General features: G+C 41.9%; 1 protein-coding gene across 2 annotated transcripts in view; it reads left to right on the top strand.

The window, feature by feature from the left end:
- ADGRV1 (adhesion G protein-coupled receptor V1) overlaps positions 1-22,097 on the top strand; it is a 710,193-nt gene that overhangs the window by 652,328 nt on the left and 35,768 nt on the right. For both annotated transcript variants that reach the window (XM_077462401.1, XM_077462400.1), the window contains 2 exons: positions 13,172-13,329; positions 18,264-18,385. In XM_077462401.1, the coding sequence (XP_077318527.1) occupies positions 13,172-13,329; positions 18,264-18,385 (280 nt within the window). The remainder of the gene's footprint in view (positions 1-13,171; positions 13,330-18,263; positions 18,386-22,097) is intronic.

The raw sequence follows: 22,097 nt of genomic DNA, 5'->3' as shown, positions 1-22,097 counted from the left end.
TCTTATATTTTACTAGCTGCTAAGAGGCTTATCCCGCTGTGTTGGCTGTCCGGAGCAACTCCCCCCTGGCCTAGATTTCTCCAATTGGTGTCTGAAATTAGGAGAATGGAGTATCTAATGACCTCGGTGCATGATTTGGTCCCCCAGTTTGATAAAGTGGGGGAACCCTGGGATCGGTCGGAATACGGGGCCCCCCTACCTGTATACCCATCTGACTGCAGTTGCCGATCATGGCACTTTATTGCTGGCTACCACCCCCACCTTTCCCTATCTAATCCTCAGGGTAATTTATCCCCCCCCCCCCGAGGACTCATTATGATGATCATGTGAATGTTCGGTTGTTTTGCCTTTTTTTGGCCACCGACCTCCTGTTGCACGGAATTGTTTGTTTTCATTTACATAAACTGTTTGTTATTCATTGTACAAGACATGGTTATGCAGTTCACCCTTGTATCTGCATATGTGGACATTTTTCATTGTCTTCTGTAACTAATGTTTTTCGCTATGATCTATATTTATCTTTGCCTACTGAATTTTCCAATGCACAAGTGTATTGTTTTTGCCTTGAAAATTAATAAAAATTACAATTATAAAAAAAAAAAAATATTGTGCAGAATGCAGCACGAAAGCACAATTTGATTGAGTTTATATTCCGCCATGTGGATTGGAGTCAAAAATAGGAGGAACCGGCTGGCCATTATCCCGAAAGTGTTCTCCACTACTCTTTTGGCTCTGGCCAGCCGGAAATTAAAGATCCTCTGGTCCGGGTTGAGTGTCCTCATCAGGAAAGGCCGCATCAGATGGTTTGCCAGAGCAAACGTCTCATCCGCAACGAAAACGAAGGAGAGTCCATCCACATTCTCCTCTGGAGGTGGCAAGCCCAGACTGCCACTCTGGAGATGCCAGTAGAACTCCATCTGCATGAACACTCCACCATCCAACATCCGGCCATTTTTCCCCATGTCCACATACAGGAAGTCATATGTTGCTGACACCACCGCCAACATCACGATCCTATTATACCCCTTGTAATTATAATAGTAGGATCCCAAGTTGGGGGGTGGGAAGATGCGGATGTGTTTCCCATCAATTGCACCTCCACAATTGGGAAAGTCCCAACAGGTGGCAAAGTGGGAGAGGCCCCAGTCTGCCATTCCTGTGGCATTGAAGGAAACTGTGGAGTCAAACAAGAAAAAAAATGAGTAATTTTCCACATCAACATTGCAAGCAGATTACACACAAACATTTATGGCCAAGATCAGTATAACATTTTTGGAAATTAGTATTTAAAGCCAAAAGTATAAGGTCCCCATATCAGATTGCTTTAAACAGTAGCATTTGAAAGTATTGAGGCAGGCCCTTGCACTACATGCTTTGGTGAATTCATCCATAAATCTTACCACAAAAGAGGTAGGTATGGTGTGTATTGGGTTTGGCAAAGTCAGCAGATAGAGGATTGCTATCAGCTGACCTAGCAGTTGGGGGGGAGGGGGGTTCCTAATGAGTTTGGACCACCAAAAAAAAAAAAAAACCTCTGGCACTCTGCATGAATTTAAGCACACACATAACATTTGTACACAATTTAGGGGGTGTTTAGGGGAAAGCAATACTATGGAGCTGAGAAAATACATTGCTAAGTGACTAGGCTATAGGTTTATGGGCCCAGAAGAGCATGCTGGGAAAGCTAGTGAAGGCAAATACGCATGAAAGACAAAAAAGGAACTTTAATAGCTTCCAGCATGCATGAGGACAAAGGGGCACAGCATATCAATTACAGCATATTGCAATCATGGTAACTAGGGAATGAGGAAAGAAATACAATACATTAGCAAACATTAAATACATAGAATGTGATGTTAAAGGAGAAAACTTACCTTCATATAGTCCTTCTGCAGGACCTGTATGATGGCAGAACAGGTCTCTGGAATAATGATTCCCAGAGCCTGGGGGGAGATGCCTGTCAAGAACTTGAGGTCCTGAAGACTTCTCCCTGTCGCCAAGTACCGCAACGTGGCGATGGCTTGCCGCATGCAGGTATCCTGCCTGCTGATATAAGGGGACAGCAAAGCCAGCAGATGGTGAAAAACAGGGTCCGTCATCCGGAGATAATTCTCGAAATCATCAGGATTATTCTCCCGGATCTCACGAAGCAAAGGCATGTGTGAGAATTGGAGCAACCAATTCTTGCTCACTTAACTCCTCCTCGCCCTGTTCATCGACTGGGCTTGGGTCAAAGCTAAAAGCCCAACACCAAGCCCCTGCACAGCACGAACTCTACGACGAGTACGTACATGAAACATGGCTTCAGAACGGTCGGCTGGTCAGAACGGACAACAGAAAGCACCGATAAACAGCAAGGCCTGAAAGGACGAACTAAAAACCAGAAACGAGCGGACAATAAGCACTGAAAATCAAAGCGTACTATACTAAGATATAGTCCACAATGACCAACAAATGCGACTGACTACACACACTGATAAGCAGATACACACCGACAAGCACAAACTGAAGAGCAGTAACGATATGAAGCACAAATCTGAAAAGCGCAAATTGTCTCTAACCAAATTTCTACTAACACGTGTTAAACACGAGATCAGCAGAAGGAGCCCAAAGGGTGCCGCACGTGGTGCTGAACTTCCCTTTTCTAGTCCCGTCGTACGCGGTTTACATCACCGCGTTCTTGTTGACCGGAAATTCCGACAACTTTGTCCAACCGTGTGTATGCAACACCAGTTCCGGACTAAATCGGAATGTCTGACCGTGTGTACAAGGGCTAAGAATGGTGGAGAATGTTAATACTGGGCTATAAAAAATTCTGCAGATGCTGGTAATGTGGAACAATGTGCATTATGAGAATGATGTCATTTCAGATTTATAAAAGGGGAGTGGTTGCTTATGACACTTTTATTTAATTTCATGTCTAGTCATGTAAAATGAGGACATTTGCAGATGTCTTCTTTTATTGCTTATGTCTTCATCAGTAGAATGTACCTGTATTATTATATGTTGTGTAATTTGCTGTTATTCTTCCTACATTGATTATATAATTGAAGGACCTTAATTCAGTGTTAGTTTTAGCTGGCAGAAGATGCCAGCTGGGTGGAATCCAGGGTTGGGGAAGAAGGAAGATTGCTTTCTCTGCATGTTTAGACACTAGCTGCGTGTGTGCCAAGCTAGAGGCATTCCAGGTAAATACAACATGCTGCAACACAAGAACACGTGATAGAGGAGCATTATGAAATGCTTAGAAGTGATAACATGCAAACCTCAATGCATATAACAGTATGTAAAAAAAACCCCACAAAATTATAATTCTATATTTTTGCTGTCTGTGCTTCTTGTGTTTTCTCACTCTAACAGATTAACCACTTAACCTCCCTGGCGTTATGATAATTTCAGATTTTTGGTGCTGAAAGCGGTACCATTATTTTGCATGGAAATTTGGCGTTTTATATTGTAGCCTGTAATTCTTAGGAATAACTGTCCAAACTAGTAGACATCCCGGGTATGATAAAGTTTGAAAAACTAAATAATAAATTATAATATAATAAATAAGTATAAATAATTATACCAAATAATAATATAATAATAATGAAAAGTATTCAATAATGTAATCAAATCAAAAACACTGAAATTTGCTCAGTTGCAGAATTGTCATTACTTTTCAGTGTTTGATGATGGATCTCTCCACAAACCACTATCGCTCAATTCTGTGAGTGATTCGAATCATTATTTATCATTTTATTAAATTATTATTATTATCGCTGTTTTCAAACTGGTCTAAAACCACTTTTGATGTAAAGGGGCGGTTTGGATGCTATGGACAATTCCAGTTTCCAGGCAGAAAGAACAGTTTTTATAATATAAAACTGTGTGCAGGGCACGGGACAAACCACTAGGGACAAAAGGGATGTGAAATAATTTCATACAGTAATGTAATCTGTAAGATTACAGTATACTGTATGTATAATGTGTGTTTCACTTTTTGAATTTGGTTCCTTTCTCCATCCCCGTGTGTCGCAATGCTCGCAGGGTATGGAGCCCGATTCTGTGATTAATCAAGCAGATAATGAGCCGCTCCCGCTGCAGGGAGACATGGCAGGATCCAGGGGACAATGTAAGTAAGCTCTTCCTGGATCCTGCGATGCGATCCTGAGTCTGGCTTGGGGTTACTGCTTTTGGTTCTGAAATTCAACCTGGAAGGATTTGCCCCCTCAATGACCAGGCTACTTTTTGCAATACGGCACTGCATCGCTTTAACTGACAGTTGATTGGCCGTGCGACTCTGTACCGAAACAAAATTGACGTCCCTTTTTCCCACAAATAAAGCTTTCTTTTGGTGGTATTTGATCACCTCTGTCGGCTTTTTTTTTCGCTATAAACAAAAAAAGGGACAATTTTGAAAAACAAAACAATAAATTTTTACCTTTTGCTATAATAAATATCCAAAAATATGGGGCACGCAAGGCTCACTCCCAAGCCGCGCTGCTGTGAATGGACTTAAAAGTGATTGTAAAGTTTTAGATTTAAAAAAAAAAATAAACCTTCTATTCTCTGGTCCTCCGCTGGTGCTTCTGGCTCCTCCCCTCAAGTGAGTGCCCCCATAGAAAGCAGTTTTCTATAGGGGCACTCATGCAGGCTGGCTCCCGATATAAAATAACTCAACAATGTCCCCTGCTATCTCCTTGCTAGTTTTGATTGACAGCAACAGGAGCCATTGTCTCCTGCTGCCTCAGCAAAGCCAGAGAGACCAAGAAGTGAGTGGAGAGAAGAGTTGCAGATGGGCACAACGCTGGATCGATGAGGGTCCAGGTAAGTAAAAAGGAGGGTGAGGGGGAAAACTGATGCCTAAACATGTTTTACCTTAATGCAAGCAGTGCATTAAGGCAAAAAAATGTTTAGGCTTTAAAACCACTTTAATCTCTTTAGAACAAGAAATCTTTACTGCTCTGCTTATTATGTCTTTAATAATGATGCAGTGGTGGGTTGGACATAGACACCGCATTGCTTAATAGGCATCTACAAAATAAGTTATGCTCATTTCACTAGTTAAAGGGGAACTGCAGTCTGCTCACATAATTTGTAATAAAAACATCTTTGCCATTCTGAAGCTTCCCTTCAACCGCTTTGCATATTATTTTATATATACTGTCATTCTGTACTTGCCAAATATGCTGCAGAACTCTCCCTCCACTGAGTCTGGCCGCGTCCATTTTAACTGTGGGCAGCTGAAGCTGCTGCCTGTTCACTTCCTGAATTTACACAGACACACCTCCAGCTCTGCATCTCTCATTGGCCCTCTTATGACCCATTCCCCTCCCTTCCTGGCAAACTCTTACGAGAGTGAGAGAGAGAGCTGTGCATGATGTCATAAGCCTAGGCTTTTTACCAGACCTTACAGGAAGTGGGCTGGATAAGGTATGGATACCTGTTTCTTAAAGGAAGTGGGCTGGATAAGGTATTTAATGGAAGAAAAAAAATGTTTTACTATCCAAAGTTAAAACAACAAAGGCAGAAGATTTAATAGATCAAAAATTTTCAAAATGACTGAAGTTCCACTTTAAGATAATCTCAATAATCATGTTTTTTCAGCTCCCTAAATTAGAAATAAAATGTTAAACAAACACTCTATGATGTCACAAATGAAAGTAGTGTTGGAGTTAAGTGTTAAGAGGAATATACTGTACACTTGCCCCGTTACATCCTTTGCCAGAAATACAGCTTTCAGAACATGACTCTTGGCAATACAATACCTCTACCTTGCACTTACAGTCCCAGCACTTTGAATGATGTATTCAGTTTCAAGAATGCTCAAATGCTACCTACTTGAAATCATACAAAGAACCGAAACTGGGCAGGTACTGTATTGGTAATGGATTGGTAATGGAACCATATTTTGACAGTTACCTTTCTGGCAAAAGCAACACAGAGGTAAGCGGAAATTATCCACTACCTCCTGCTTTATTTTCATTTGTGACTTTAGTGAGTTCTTCTTTAATAACCACACTGTAATTAGAATCTATGGAAAAAGGGGGAAGTTCCCTTTTAAAATGTGTTAATCCATTTAATTGGAAACGGCCCAATGTATTCTCAGCCCAATTTGAAGGGCAAGCTAATTTTTCATTTTCTGTAGGTAGCCACACATTATCGCTCAGTCTCAAAATCAAATTCCTCCCTTTCTTTTTATCAAAAAACGTTTGTTGCTTGCTTGAGCCCAACTGATGGCTTCTTGTGGAAACTGATTATTGGATCTCAAGGCCTCTGGACAATTGTGTACAGCTGGCACTGAGGATTTTTGAGGTAAGATAGGCAAAAGGAAGTATGGAATCCTTAATTAGCGAACAAGGGTAACTGTTTAGTGGTAGAATGAACAGAGTTCTTACAAACTCTGCCAATGGGAGAAGTGACACCCAATCATCCTGTGCAAAGAATGAAAAACATTGCTGACTGTTCATGGGTGATAGGCTGAGCACAGATGTTGGTCAATACTCAAAACTTTACGCATGGCCTTTCAGAACTTAAAGATAAATTGAACACCATGGTTAGAGATGATAATGTTAGGAACACCATATAAACATACAATCTCTCTGGCAAAGGTGGTAGCTGTTTCAGCAGCAGAGAGTGTTTCTTCACAAAGTGAGCCATCTTAGATAAATTATCAACCACCATAAAAATGGTAGTAAATCCTTCTGACAGGGGCAGCTTCACAATAAGGTCCATGAAGATAATGCTTCATAACTCTTTGGATGACAGAAGAAGTTCCAGTAGCCCCCAAGTTTTGGCTCTGTCTGACTTATTCCGTAAGCACACAGTACAAGACTTAAGCTCCGTACACACGAGTCAAATGGAATTCACTCCATGGGTACTGAAGCCGGTCCCACAGAAGCCAGCTTCCGTCAAAGGAGCATGACTGAAAAAGGTCTGCCACCCCGGCTCCAGAACAATGCTCTCAGCCAATGGCAGAGAGCGCTGACCAGAGTGTTTTGGTAGGGGAGGCCACCTCCCTGTCAAAACACAATAGAACAGCAGGGGAGAGCAGTGTACTAACATTGGATTGTTAGTACAGTGGTTCCGACCTGAGCTGTCGGGTTTTTTTCGTTCAGCCCCCTGGGTTGAATGCACCATGTCTGGCCAACAGACAGATTGAAGGATTAAATATGAAGTCTTGAGCACCCCATAGTGACCCACCAGAGGGTGATCATGACACCTGTGAAAAAACATAGTTTGAAGTTGCTCACCATGTAAATAGAGATCCTCCTTCATTTGAACATTAAGTTAATTCGGAGGGGGATAATCGATGACAATCCCCTCCCCTAAATCCGCCTAGAACCATAAAAGTTTTTAGCAGGTAGGATAATGTCAGGTTCAGATGGCCTAATGCTATCATAAAACATACCTGAGAGGGTGCCTGGTTTGCCATTTTTCTATCCATGATGATATGTAATTTTTAAAGTATATTGGGAGGAAAAAAGTGCTCATCTTGCCTGACAAGGTCTAAAATGTTTACCAGTCACTTAAATATACAAAATTTTGGGGCCCATGAAAATAAGAATAGGATATAAAGCTCCCCCCAAAAGGTAGCGCCACTCTTCAGGAGCCGATTTGATGACCAACAATTCTCGATCACCCACATTATAGTTTCTTTCAGGGGGACCGTTTCCAAGTGAAAATTACATAAATAAAATAAATCTGATCATTGTAAGCACTACTGAAAGTGTTAAATGGTTTGTTTTATCCCTGTAACTGATGCATCTGCAAAAGGGCTTGTTCTTACTTACTGGCCAAATTACCAGGTGAAAATAGAAGAAAGCCTAAAAAAGAAAACGAATCCAGCCATCACATCTAATGCCGTGTACACACGACCGGACTTTCCAGCAGACTAGGTCCGAAGGGATTAGTCCGGACAATCCGATCGTGTGTGGGTTGGTCCGATCGTTTAAAAAAGAAAATCCAACGGACCTAGAAATAGAACATGTTTCAAATCTATGCGACAGACTAAAATTGGGAAAACCGTTCGTCTATGTGCTGGTCCGACGGACCAAATATGACACAAGGGAATCCATTGGCTACTGGCTATTGAACTTTCCTGTTTAGTCCCTTCGCACGTCATCACGTTCAAAACTAACGGACTTTCAAACTGACTTAGTTCGTTCGTGTGTGGCCAAGTCCGTTCATTCAGAAAGTCCGTTGGAACTTCACCGAAAGTCCTTCGGGAAGACCGTCGGACCTAGTCTGCCGGAAAGTCCGGTCATGTGTAGGCGGCATTAGAGTTTCTGCAATATAATAAAAGTTTGCTTTTGAATGTATTACTGCTTTAACTCAGAAGGGATTCTGCACATTGGGACCATACACAAGCCGACTTGTTGGAAATTGTATTTGATTTAACCTCTTTACAAAGGCTTAACACATATGTGCAGTGGCTAATGGGTGGGCATTTACGCTCACATGCCACACATACGTGTTGCTGGGTGCCTATGATTTTGTACTGAATGCACGATCACTGTGTGCTCCCAGGACAAAGACCAAGCTGTCAAAGACACCTCTTGGTCTGGACTAATGATTGGTAGCCGGTCGGACTAGCTTCTGATTATGCAACCACTGTGACAGTGGTCACAAGATCACCAAGGTGGCAACGGGTTAAATAGCAATAATTTTTTTTGTACATTTTCACAACATAATTGGGCCTTTACTTTAATGGAAGAGCAAATGTGGATGTACACTTCCTTTAAAACTGTATTTTTCCACTGAGTTTCGTGTACATCTGTCAGTATTTTAAATCTTTTCTATAAGCCAGCGGGAACTTTGGATGACCCTCATGTGGGAGAAAAAAAAATTAATAAGATCTGTTATTGCCAGTTACTGTAGTAGAACATTCAAACGTGCCTAGCCAAAACAAATCTGTGCTGGTACATGCCATTAATAACACATCATTTACCTGTTCCCAAAATGCATAATAAGCAGAAAAATAATACTGGGATGGGAAAACGAGGATATGCAGATGGGGAGTTAGTGGGAATAATATGAAGCAATGGTTGTTTTCCACTGACAGCCCGGAGGACAGAATTTCTGTGAAGTGTGTTTCTATTAATGTTGAACGCTTGTTTTTATTAGTTTATGTAACAGGATTCTGTGCATTTGTCAAGCATTTGCCAAAGTTGATTGAATCTACCATTGGCTTCTAATTTCTGTCAAGGATTCTGACAGGTCACAGCTCTGCATTTTTGGCAACATACATATGTATCACTTTCATGATCAGTTCTTCCATGTATTTTGCTTATTGAACATGGGAGAAATGCTTAGCCTGCCTTTGTTCAGCTTTGTTATGGCTGTAACATGGGGACAGACCTGGACAATGGAGAAGAGAGATGGTGATTTACCCAGTGCTGGATTACCAAATAGGCAGAGTAGGCACTGGCCAATGGGCCCAACATCTTTTAAAGTGGGACTAAAACTTACATTTCTTTTACCTTAATGCATTCCTTGCATTAGGGTAAAAAATGTTTAGGCATCAGCATCTGCCCCTCATCCCCTTTTACTTACCTGAGCCCTCATTTGATCCAGTGCTGTGCGATGTAGCAGTTCTTCTCTTCCCTCACTTCGGGGTCTTACTGGCTTTGCTAAGGCACCGGGAGCCATTGGCTTCCAGTACTGTGAAGTGGAGTCCTGCTGTCTGTGTCAATGGACGCAGCATTGGGGTTTGGAAGTAAACACAAACAAGTGACCCCCTGGGGCACTGGACAGAGAGGATGGGCTAAGACCACCGAGGGGGACTCAAGAAGAGGCAGTTCACGGTGTCTGTGCAATTCCATTGACAGAGCAGGTAATTATAGAAATGTATATTATTATTATTATTTTTTTCGATTTTTACTTTTACAACGGCTTTAAGGGCTCCATCTCCATCTAGCGGCCGACATGCACACTTCTTAGTTCAATGTGAACCCTGTAGAGCGTACACGTGAGAAACCTGTGAAGGGGGGCCCCAAGGTTTAGACTTCCTATGGGCCTCCACAGAGTTTAATCCAACACTGAATGTACCCCAAGGACATGCACAAAACATAACAGTTATTTCAGCTTTGTTTGGACATTCTCTGCAACTAGTGTAAGTACTGAATTTGTATTAATACCAGCCTCCTGGTATCACCTGTACTGGAGGCTTCATACTTGAAAAGACAGGGGCAGCACTAGTTGCTAAACAGACTTTACCACAGTCCAGAGGTGTAGACTGCACATACTGGCAAGAGGAGCATCAGAGTACTGCAGCATCTTCGTTATCCAATTAGTAGGCTGAGAGTATTCTCGACCCAGCTTTGCTGCATCCACAAGATGATGAATGCTACATAAGAGCACAGGGTTCAAAGATGTACTGCATACAGAGCGCAGGATTCAGGGGTGTACTGCATACAGAGCACAGAGTGGTTCAGAGGTGCGCTGGGTACAGAGTGAAATGTTCAGGGGGGTGCTGCATACAGAGCGCAGGGTTCAGAGTTGCGCTGCGTACAGTGTGCATGGTTGAGGGGTGCGCTGCATACAGTGTGCACAATTCAGGGCCCCCCCCAAAGCTTTCTCGCATCTCTCCCTCATACCTGGCCCAGCTCTAGTACCTCCATGTGTAGGTGGCTCTGCCTCTTCATGCAGGGAGATTGTTCTCTCTCTGTGAAGATATGTATCCACTGTGGGAGGTTGGAATGGGAGGTGGGAGACGGACGTGGTAGAATAGTTCCCCCACATCCCGGCTTCAAAACTGGCTGTAAGGGTCACAGGGCAAGGCCTGGGGGGCCTGATTCACCCACGGGCCTTGTGTTTGACATATATGATCTATATAAAATGTGTGTATTGCAAGCATGTGATTAAATGTATCTTCTTCTGGTCTGCAGCTATTGGGATAGACCAACGCACCAAACTTGCTGCAGTCTTTGAAAATGAGTACAAAATACAAGGGGGTCTATTAATAGAAAAAAATTCTCATAGCCATTCATGCAGGGAATGTGCATGTACATTTATTCTGTGTGAATTGGGGAAAAGGAATGTTCTTTGGGTTATATTCTCTTCTGAACAAATATTCCTTTACCATGGACAGTAAATAAATACAACATTATGGCCACTAGATGTAGCTGAGGAGCATAGGAAATACATATGTCTTGTAACAAGTGATACAATGTAATAGGCCGCTAGAGGGAAGTGTTCTCAGGAATTGCTGTGTTGTATGCATTTTCTTTGCTCCAGAGCTCCTTTTTTTTGAACAGTAATCTTACACTTCACAATTATGTGCCACATTGTGTTGGTCTATCACATAAAATCCCAATAAAATACATTTACATTTTTGATTGTAACATGACAAAATGTGGAAAATTTCAAGGGGTATGAATACTTTTTCAAGGCACTGTATTCAAAGGAGAAAATAGCCTAAAGACCCCAAGGTTTATTTCAAAATACATGCAAAGTATAAAGTGCCTGACTTTATTATAATTTTGTGACCTGTCCCCTTGTTGAAGAAATATCTAAGATATTGCTTTAGTCCTTTTAGATTTGCAAGTGTTTCACCAAGAATTAAGTCATTACTGTAAGAAAGCTACATGTCATAATTGCCATATTCAAACAACAGGCTGCTTATATATTGACCTAATACAGTTTTCAGACTTCTAGGCGAAGCCCTGAGCCAGTTACAGTAGTGGAAGAATGAAGATTCTGGAAAAATATGGTTTACACACTAGCTATGGTTGTGCGATAAAGAAATATAAATTTTTGTCAGTTACTGTATAATAAAATCACAAACAACTGTTAAAAAACAGAAGGATATTTTTTTTTATAACATTAATTTACAACATGGCTTGTGCAGCAATTTTACGTGTTTATTAAAGAAGTATCACTACAACCTAAAATCCTTGTTGGAACCCCAGGGGACCCCCAGGGCATGTTGTACTTTGTCCCATTCTCACCCATGACAAAGTTGTACATTAAAGGCATATCGTTTTTTTGCTCTCTTTGTGCTGGCTGCCAGCTCCACACCAGGCTGAAGCCCAACTTATTGGTGTTCCTATGGGGGAATAGCTTGTATGGTAACTTCCTGGAAGCATGTCCAAGCAACTGAGAATGCCACACGTTTTACTAGCAGATGGCAGAATGATCACTCAGCCCCACCAGCACTGATTGTGGCAGAATAGTTTGTATGTTAATATACCAGAGGCATGTCCAGGCAACTGAGAATTCCACATGTTTCCTAGTGGCTAGCAGATCAACAATACAGTGCTGCAAGTGCAGCATGGTCAAACAGCATTGTGAGGGGCAGCTGGTGACCACGCTAGCTCAGCAACCACAGCACAGATCAGAATAGGACTAAATGTACATGTACTTAGTCCCTTGGGGTTTAAAAAGGATTTTTAAGTTGAGGTATTACTACTTCAAAGCGTAACTTCATCCAAAAGTTCCACTCTTCCTCTTCCTCCCCTTCTATGGATCCACCGGAGGTTTTCTCCCCCCACAACCTTCTGGGAGATTTGATCAAAGATTGTATGGCTCAGAGCAGTGTTAAGTAAGTTGGAAGTTTGCAGTCAGGGTGTCCAAGCTGAGGTGTCTTCCCATACACCAATAGACAAACGGTCATCGAATAAAAGCAGCCGGAAACTCCATACCATCAAGCGTATTTATTTTCAAGCCTTCACAGTGAGTACAGTCAGCAGCAGACTAGTTTTGGAGATAAGCCTTGTTCACTGCACTCCCAGAAGGCTTCGGGAGCATTCACAAAGCGCACCACGGCTCGTGCATGCGCAGCGGACAGCTGCCTGTAAAGCCTCAAGTATTCACAGCTGGCTGCCCACTGTTAACATGCCAGCACCGGGGACCCATAGACCAGTGAAGAACCGGCTTAGGGGAGGATCAGGTTGGATCCTTGGACAGGTGAATATCTGTTAATTAAAAGGCAGCAGCTACAGTGTTTGTAGTTGCTAACTTTCCAAGTTTTCAGAATTTACTGAAGCGCCTCTTTAATGTTGTACGAAGCTGGACTTCTGTTGAACTGATTGAGGATGTGAAAGGCAGGCCAAGTACCTTCATGTATGTCTTTATATACTGTAGGTCAACATGACTGAGCTGTCAAACCACTTGTTTTGTTATGAGAAGTATTTTTTTATAGACATGTAAACAATAACTTGCATTCACTTTATATATTTTCCAGGTGTTTCATTCCAAATATCTTTGCAGCTCTTTTTACTGCAGCACTTGTGCCATTGGTTTGCCTTGTGGTTGTGCTTGTAGTTTTCATTCATGCCTATCAAGTCACTCAACAATGGAAAGCATATGATGATGTGTTCAGAGGGAGACCCAATGCCACAGGTACAGTATTCCTAGAATGAATTACTTATTTGTGTCCTTTATAATATGGCTTATGCTGTCCACTAATTGACTATGCCATTTATAATGCCCAGTATGTAAGCAATCCACATCTTCAAGCTCTACCCAACTTTGGTTTGCATTATGGGTGTCACAGTTGGGTAAATGTATTTAAGCATACCTGATCTCACAGTAAGGCTGGCGAAATCCTACATATATAGGTCACCCCAAGTTTCCTGCATGTCAGTTTGGCATTCACGTTGAGCACACCTGAAATCCTAAATGTGGTATAAAGGTTTAGCACAGCTGTCTTGGTCCTGCTATTGGTCAATGAGGACACTCATCCTAGTAATAGACCAATAGTGAGTACCAAAGTTTTGGAGGGGTGAGGCCTGACCTCATCTAAGACAGCGAGTCAGTATTTTCATGCCACAGCACCATGAAGTGCTCAATGGAAAGGCTGACTTGAAAAAAAGGTACATGAAGGTCCATACTATCACATACATTTGTCACTAGTCTGTGGCTTCAGGTATTGCTTCAGATTTACTGGCATTAGAATAATTAAAAGACTCAGTTGAATTCAATGTTATAATTTATTCCACATTGCAATATAAAGCAGGACAGGTATTCAGAACCAGGGGCAGAACAAGGGGTGGCTAGGAGGAACGGCTGCCCTGGAGGCAATGGTTTATTGCAGGGATAGGCCCTGTGCCAGTTTCTTTTGTTACAAGGCGGACAGAAGTAGTGACAGTGACATCACTGCTAACCCTAAGGGAAGGAGGGAGGGGGGGCAGGTTGGCATCTTTGCCCTGGGCGCTGGATGACCTTGTCCTGGCACTATTGAGAACTGAGCACAAATGGTGACTAATGACTGATATATTTCTAAATTAAACTAGAGAATACTTTATACAACTACTTTGTAAGGCTATGCTGCCTACACATTCTAAAGGAATAAACTGGTGTGCTACTATGTATAATTTTAAAGAAAATATAAACCATCAACCTACAGTGAATAAAGTCAAAATAAATTCCGAAAATAAAAAATATATATAATAAATGTATAGTTACCATTAATTAGCTGCAACCACTTGGTAGTATACCCAAAAACATTGTGTATTCAAATGTAAAAAGAAGAAATATGAGTGGTGCGCTTATTCAGTAACGTGACATGAATTAATATACTCAAAGAATGAACACGATAAGTATCCAAAAAATAAATAAATGTGAATAAAAGTCCAACTGAAGCCCAGTGGTAGGAGTCAGTTCATATAAAGATAAAAATCTCAGGGGTAACTTGATAGAAGAAAAAAACAGACAGCACATCAATCCAAACATCGACTGTTATAATTATGAATTGGCCGCTCACCTCCAAAAATGACCCAAAGGTCAAACAAGGCTCATCAGATAGTCAGATAAGAAATCCTGCTGATGGATCTGTGAAGACATCCAGGTCCCAAGCGAAGGGCGAAGAACTATGTCCAGATCTTAGTATCAAAACATCTTGGGAAACTCCATTTGTAGAGGAAACAGCTCGCTCCAAGAAATGGCACTTCTTTTATGAACGGCGCTCAAAGGAACAAAGAATTGCCAAATAAAAAGTAAATTTATTAAGTAAAAGAAGCTGCTTACATCAAGTAAGAATACAAACATAGAAACAATGGGAGTAGTGACAAATGCTGCCTACACAGAAGCCTTGCTCCTCATGCAAGTTTATATTACATGGGGCATATACAGTATCTGAGGTGTACAAGGAAATGTCTGAGTGCTGTTTACTTCTTATATAATCCTATTATGTATGTTATGTTTTACACGGTCAGCGTTAGCTATATACTGTAAGCAGGAAATGTTTTAATTTGTTGACTACATTCTTAAATGTCCAGCCCACACTTGCCGGGGATTTTATTGCTGACTTGCTAAGCTCTTCCTGATCAGAAATATTTTAAGAATGGAAGTCAGACAGCTGAACGGTCTAATAATAACAGCATGTTCATATTCAGCTCCAGGCCTAAATTTTAAAATTTATGTGCAAAGTTTGTTAAAAAAGTAAAAAAAAACCTTGATGTTTATCAATCATATATTCCTACAAGCTAGTTATCTGTCCATCGTGGTATATTCTTTATATTTCTGAGCTATGTTCAGATATGTTCAGAAGATCTCAATTTGAAGTAAGCCATAATTAAAATCTGAAGAAAGCCAAAGCAACCAACATTTTATTAATGGCACGTAAATGAATTTATATTATTACAGAGGTACCTGCACACACAAATGTATAATGGGGCCACAGTAAAAATAAGCATGCATTTATCAGCTAAAGGCACATGTTTAGGAACTGTGTAGACCGGCCTTGCTTTTTTGAGAATGGGGGGGGGGGGGGGTGTAACGGATTTCATGCTTCTGAAGTCAACCAGGAAACATCAGCACTGGTCATAGATATGAAAATTATTTAACGAAACTGAGATGGTTTATGATCAAATGAGGCTGACTATCATTTCAGTAGGGTGTGACTTGTTTGAAAGAAAAGCACAATTGGCCCCTCTCTCACCATGCAATCCAACGAAGGGAATGAGAGATGGTTCCCCATCCCCTTCCTCCCCTCCCACCTTACCCTCTGTACCCTTTTTCCCGCCTCGTCACTATCTATCTTTCTTCCTATCTAATACCCCCTCTGACATTCAATGAACTCACTTTAAACATTTGACGAATAATAAACCATGCATGTTAGTCACGTCACATCACTGTTTTGCTTCCCAAGCCTCGTTCTGGACTCTTCCCTCACAGCCGTTCTACATCATCCCGGGAAGCCGGACAAGGATAGCGAGGCCGCAGCGCGGCTTGTTACCGGCCCTGATGCCATATTATCTTAACCTTTCCCCCCATCCCCTTTTCCCCCCAGGATTTTGCCTTTATTAAGTGGACTTTCAATCTTAAGCCACTAGCGCACAATGTTTGTGGACTCTTTTAATGCTGCTCAAGGTCAGCACTTAGAGGACTTGCTGTGACCTGCAGTTCCACACCATTAAAACTGTTGTGTGATGTGCTGTATTCTCCAAGCCTGAAGCAGATTGACTGCAACTTGTAGTCCCACCTCATCAGTCCAGCAATGTGCCTGAATTCAATGTTCTTCTATGTGAATGGATATTGTTTTTATTAATAAATTGTTATCTGATACATATTCAGAGGCGTCCCTCTCCTTGTTTTTTTCATTTTAAACATTGACCAAATTACCTTACATGAAGGCTCACCCGCCCTTTTTAACACATTTTAGGTTCCCCCACTCCCCCTGGCTTACGCCAACCCCTGTCTTAAATCTCAACACCATTTTGCTCACTATAATTACCCAGGTATATCCATTAGTTCCTTAACACCTTGACTTATTTCACCCATTGACAGATATATGTCCCTCTAAGACTACACTAAAACCCCATACCAAAGCCATGGAATATGGGATCTATTCACAATACAGTATATCCTCATCCACTTTCTAGAGACACTTACAACACTAGATATCCACCATATATTCCACTAAGAGATTGAAATTCATGTAATTTTCTAATTAAAGATGGACCGGCTGGTCATTCTTATTAAGACTCACCTTCAAATGTTTTATACCTTTATGACCTTTATGTTATCTTCAACACTGTATGTAGAGTTTAAAATATATGTTTTAATTTATGTACTGCTTCTATCTGTTTTAAAAGTTATTTGCTTATTTTATTCCTAATAAAACTTTTATGACAAAAAAAAAAATCCATAGAAATTTTCAAGGTGATGTCATCTCATTTTAATTGAACTGGTAAATATGATTTCAGAAATGAAACAGTATGGATCAGTCCCATACACGCATGCTCATAAGATCCAGTGCTAAAAAAATCCAACCACTGTTCCATGTCTCTAGGTATGATGTCCCTATTTTTTTAAAGATGGGTTTACTTCGTCTTTCATTCCCTGCAAAGGTAAAGCATAATGAACTACTATGCATCGCATAGTAGCCCATTATGTGTCACTTACCTGACACAGGAGCCAGTGAAGTCACCACTGTCCCCTGTAGTCCGGCGCATCCATCTTCTCGGTGGGTCTCGCCACTCCGCCGCTGTCATTCGGCGAAGCCGCGATGACGTTACTCCCTCTACAGGCTTACCTGTAGGTCAAAGTTGGTTGTAAGGGTTTACAACCACTTTAAGGGCTTTTTAACGTGAAGACCCCACTACTATGATCACCACATTACCCTATTTACCTTTTTTATTGTCTTAACTTTATTGAAATGTCAAAATTACATTCACTGCAATACTTTTTTCAGTGCACACCATCACAGTACAGTGGTGTGAACTGACACAATAGGGAACAATGCAATTTGCCATGTCTCTGTGTTGGACTGTGCTAGCTATCACAATACTAATGCATATGGAGTGAACAATCCCTAAAACATTTACTAGAGCACAGGCATAAATATGATGTATTCTGTGTAGAGAAGGCTACATATGTTTCTTACCAATCGAGAATACACACACGTTCTTAATAGACAGAGCATTCAGGAAAGGAATGCCAATAATAATGATCCTATAATTGAATCTCCCATGAAGATTGTTAGAAAGCTCTGGCTTGTCATGTCCCTTATTAAGACCAATATCTCAATATAATTTGTGTTGCAGGGTCACTATTCATGAAAGTTATGGGATTGTACAGTATGAGAAATCTAGATTATGGTACAGATTAGAATATTTTACACTTTAGAATATATTTATGAATAGTTAGACAAATTTTGTATTTTAGCTGAAGGTCACTCACATGTTCCTAAGCTACTCTGCTATTTTAGGACACATGCCCAAAAGATTGTCCATAAAATTCTGGAAACGCAGTAATTGTATTATTTAAATAAGATGTTTTGCTCATACATGCATTGGAGGACTAGTAAATAAATATGTGCGCTTACTTTGCAGAGATACCCTTGATCTTGTATCTGTTTGCTCTTATATCGATAACATGGCTTTGGGGCGGGTTACATGTGGCTTACAGACACCTTTGGATGTTGGTTCTCTTCATCATTTTCAACAGCCTTCAGGTAAGAGCTCAATAAAATAAAGAAATCAATGATTATAGTATACCTTTGGCTGCCTCCCAAAAACAACCCAATAAAAGGACATATTTCTGATTTGACATAGTTGTCCAGTGCCATGCTGCTTTCTGTTAGCAATACCATACCCAATGTCATAATTAAAACTGAGTTCAAAGGAAAATGCTTGTTTAGGTGTAGGGGGGCACAAAAAGTAGTTTTACTTCTTTCCTCCACTCCCGCAGGCTCCCTTCAGGCTGTAAGACTAGTTCCAGCAGCCTCTTATTATTTTCCAGAGGTTACAGGTCTCCAGACAACATCCAATGCCAAAGTCCAATGCAGAGCCCATAGCTAGATCTGTGCATCTTAGTTCTTCACTTGCCTATAATAGCCATTTGAGGCTCCCCCTGTTGACTTTTAAACCACATAGTAGAGAATACAGCAAAAGTAGGGGGTGTGGGGACTGAGTTACAACCTCCTGACATCTCACTACTGAAGTCTCTGAATTATATACAGTGCCTTGCAAAAGTATTTACCCCCTTGGCATTTTACCTATTTTGTTACATTACAGCCTTTAGTTCAAAGTTTTTTTTAATCTGAATTATATGTGATGGCTCAGAACACAATAGTCTAAGTTGGTGAAGTAAAATTAGAAAAATATATACATAAAACAATTTTTCAGAAATAAAAAAATGATAATTGGCATGTGCGTATGTATTCATCCCCTTTGTTATGAGGCCCATAAAAAGCTCTGGTGCAACCAATTACCTTCAGAAGTCACATAATTTGTGAAATGATGTCCACCTGTGTGCAATCTAAGTGTCACATGACCTGTCATTACATATACACACCTTTTTGCAAGGCCCCAGAGGCTGCAACACCTAAGCAAAGAGGCACCACTAACCAAACACTGCCATGAAGACCAAGGAACTCTCCAAACAAGTAAGGGACAATGTTGTTGAGAAGTCAGGGTTAGGTTATAAAAAAAATAACCAAATCTTTGATGATCCCTAAGAGCACCTGCCAAGAGATGGATGCACACCAAAACTCATGGACCGGGCAAGGAGGGCATTAATCAGAAAGGCAGCACAGAGACCTAAGGTAATCCTGGAGTAGCTGCAGAGTTCCACAACAGAGACTGGAGTGTCTGTACATAGGACGACAATAAGCAGTACACTCCATAGAGTTGGGCTTTATGTCAGAGTGGCCAGAAGAAAGCCCTTACTTTCAGCAAAAAACAAAATGGCACATTTTGTGTTTGCAAAAAGGCATGTGGAAGACTCCCAAAATGTACGGAGGAAGGTGCTCTGGTCTCATGAGATTAAATTTAATTTTTTGGGCATCAAAGTGTCAGAAACCATGAATCAGACCGAGACAAGTACAATTAAATCACACTTGTTTATTAAATAAAAATAAAAAGGTAAATAGAAAAAGCGTAGTCAAAGCATAGCCAGAGTCCAGTAACTGGATCGAGTAGTCAGCCAGGCCAGTGTTCAATAACCAGATCAGGTAATCAGCCAGGCCAGAAGTCAGGGATCCAAGCAGAGCAACAGCAAGCCGGATAAGGAGCCAGAAGGGATGTCAGCAAGCCAGTCTTTAAACAAAACCACAGGAAATGGTTTCTTGTGATGTGACCAAGGCGAAGGCAGAGGTGAAGTGAGCTGGACAGCTTTAAGTAGGCAGTTCAGACGAGCATGATCAAGAACAGCTGGTAACTGTGGAGAGAGATGAGAGCTGGCAATTAGCCGACAGCTGAGCAGCCAGCCTAGAGAAGGAAGGGCTAAGTCAGCCCTGACAGTACACACTCCTCAATGACCCATCTCCCTCGGAGGGCCATCGGGCTTGAGGGGAAACCATCTATGGAACTCACGGAGGACGACAGGGGCATGTACGTCCGAGGGGTATGGTTCCTCCGGACCATACCCCTTCCAATGCACCAGGTACTGTATGTGCCCACAGAACCTACGGGAGTCAACAATGGATTGTACCTCATACTCCTCATGGTTCTCAACCTGAATAGGGTGAGGGCGTGGCACCGAGGTGGTAAATCGGTTACAGACCAACAGTCTCAATAAGGAGACATGAAACACATTTGAGATGCGCATACTAGGAGGAAGGTCCAACGCGTAAGGAACTGGGTTAAATCTGCGAAGGATACGGAAAGGCCCAATAAACCACGGTGCAAACTTCAGTGAGGGAACATGAAGGCGGAGGTTGCAAGATTACAGCCAGACCCTGTCCCCAACCAGGTAGGAAGGCACAGGCAGGCATCTGCGGTCAGCATGGAGTCTGTACCTATCATTAGCATGACGCGAAGCCTCCTTGACTTGTACCCAAGTGGAACGAAGACGACGGTGATGCTCCTCTAACGCAGAAATACTCTGCGGAACAAACAAGTCAGGCAACATGGAAGGTTGCAAACCATAATTCGCCATAAATTGAGACAATCGGGAGGCAGAATTCAAGGCACTGTTGTGAGCAAACTCTGCCCATGGTAATAGGTCTGGCCAGTTGTTATGGTGGTCAGAAATATAGCAACATAGGAATTGGCTTGCTCTGCGGCACCATTAGACTGTGGGTGATATGCAGAAGAGAACGCAAGCTGGATTCCCAACTGTGCACAAAAGGCTCACCAGAACCGGAAGACAAACTGACTGCCCCTGTCTGAGACAATCACCTTGGGTAGCCCATGTAAGGGAAAGATCTCCCGATCAAAAATGGAAGCCAGCTCCTTAGAGGTAAGCAACTTCTTAAGTGGAATACAATGACACATCTTTGAGAACCGGTCAACCACCATAAGGATAACAGTGTTGCCTTGGGAGTTGGGCAATTCCACAATGAAATCCAATGACAGGTGAGTCCAGGGCCTCTCTCCATTGGGTATGGGTTGTAGGAGGCCCACTGGAAGGTGTCGTGGAGTCTTACTCTGAACACACAGGGGACAGGCAGCTATGAAGGCAGTAACATCAGACCATAGACTAGGCCACCAGAATTGTTGGGAAATGGCCCAAATGAGTTGATTCTTCCCAGGATGGCCAGCTGCCTTGGGAGAATGACAAGTCTGGAGCACAGCAATACGGAGACTCTCTGGGACAAAGCAGCGGTCACAAGGTTTCTCAGGAGGAGCATGGACCTGAGCAGCAATAATTTTGTCACCCAAAGGAGAAGTAAGACTGGTGTGAACCGTAGCCAAGATACGATCAGGAGGAATCATAGGAACCGGAACCGACTCCTACTTGGAAGTGGAAGAAAATTGTCGTGACAAGGCATCAGCCCTTACATTCTTAGTACCGGGTAAGAATGAGACAACGTAATTAAAGCTCGACAAGAAAAGAGCCCATCGCGATCTTCTGGGAGAGAGTCGCTTAGACTCAGACAAGAATGTAAGATTCTTATGGTCAGTAAGAATAAGAACAGGCACAGTAGTACCTTCAAGGAGATGTCTCCATTCTTTCAGGGCTAAAATGATCGCCAAGAGCTCTCTGTCACCAATCTCATAATTGCACTCAGCAGGTGACAATTTCTTGGAAAAGTAGCCACACGGATGCATAGCACTCTCAGAGTTAGAACGTTGAGGCGGAAGGGCGCCAACTCCAGTCTCCAGTTCCAACACAGGAGCAGAAACAAAGGCAGCCTTGAGAGTCTCAAAGGCCTTAATGGACTCCGGAGACCAACTCTGTGGGTTACCGTCCATTCTGGTCATATCAGTCAGGGGCTTGAC

Source organism: Lithobates pipiens, unplaced genomic scaffold (assembly GCF_037356315.1).
Source record: "Lithobates pipiens isolate NorthernLeopardFrog02 unplaced genomic scaffold, aLitPip1_a1.2 Scaffold_3, whole genome shotgun sequence".
Classification (NCBI taxonomy): Eukaryota; Metazoa; Chordata; class Amphibia; order Anura; family Ranidae; genus Lithobates; species Lithobates pipiens.
The sequence above is the reverse complement of the archived record's forward strand: the minus strand, read 5'-3'. Positions and strand labels throughout refer to the sequence as shown.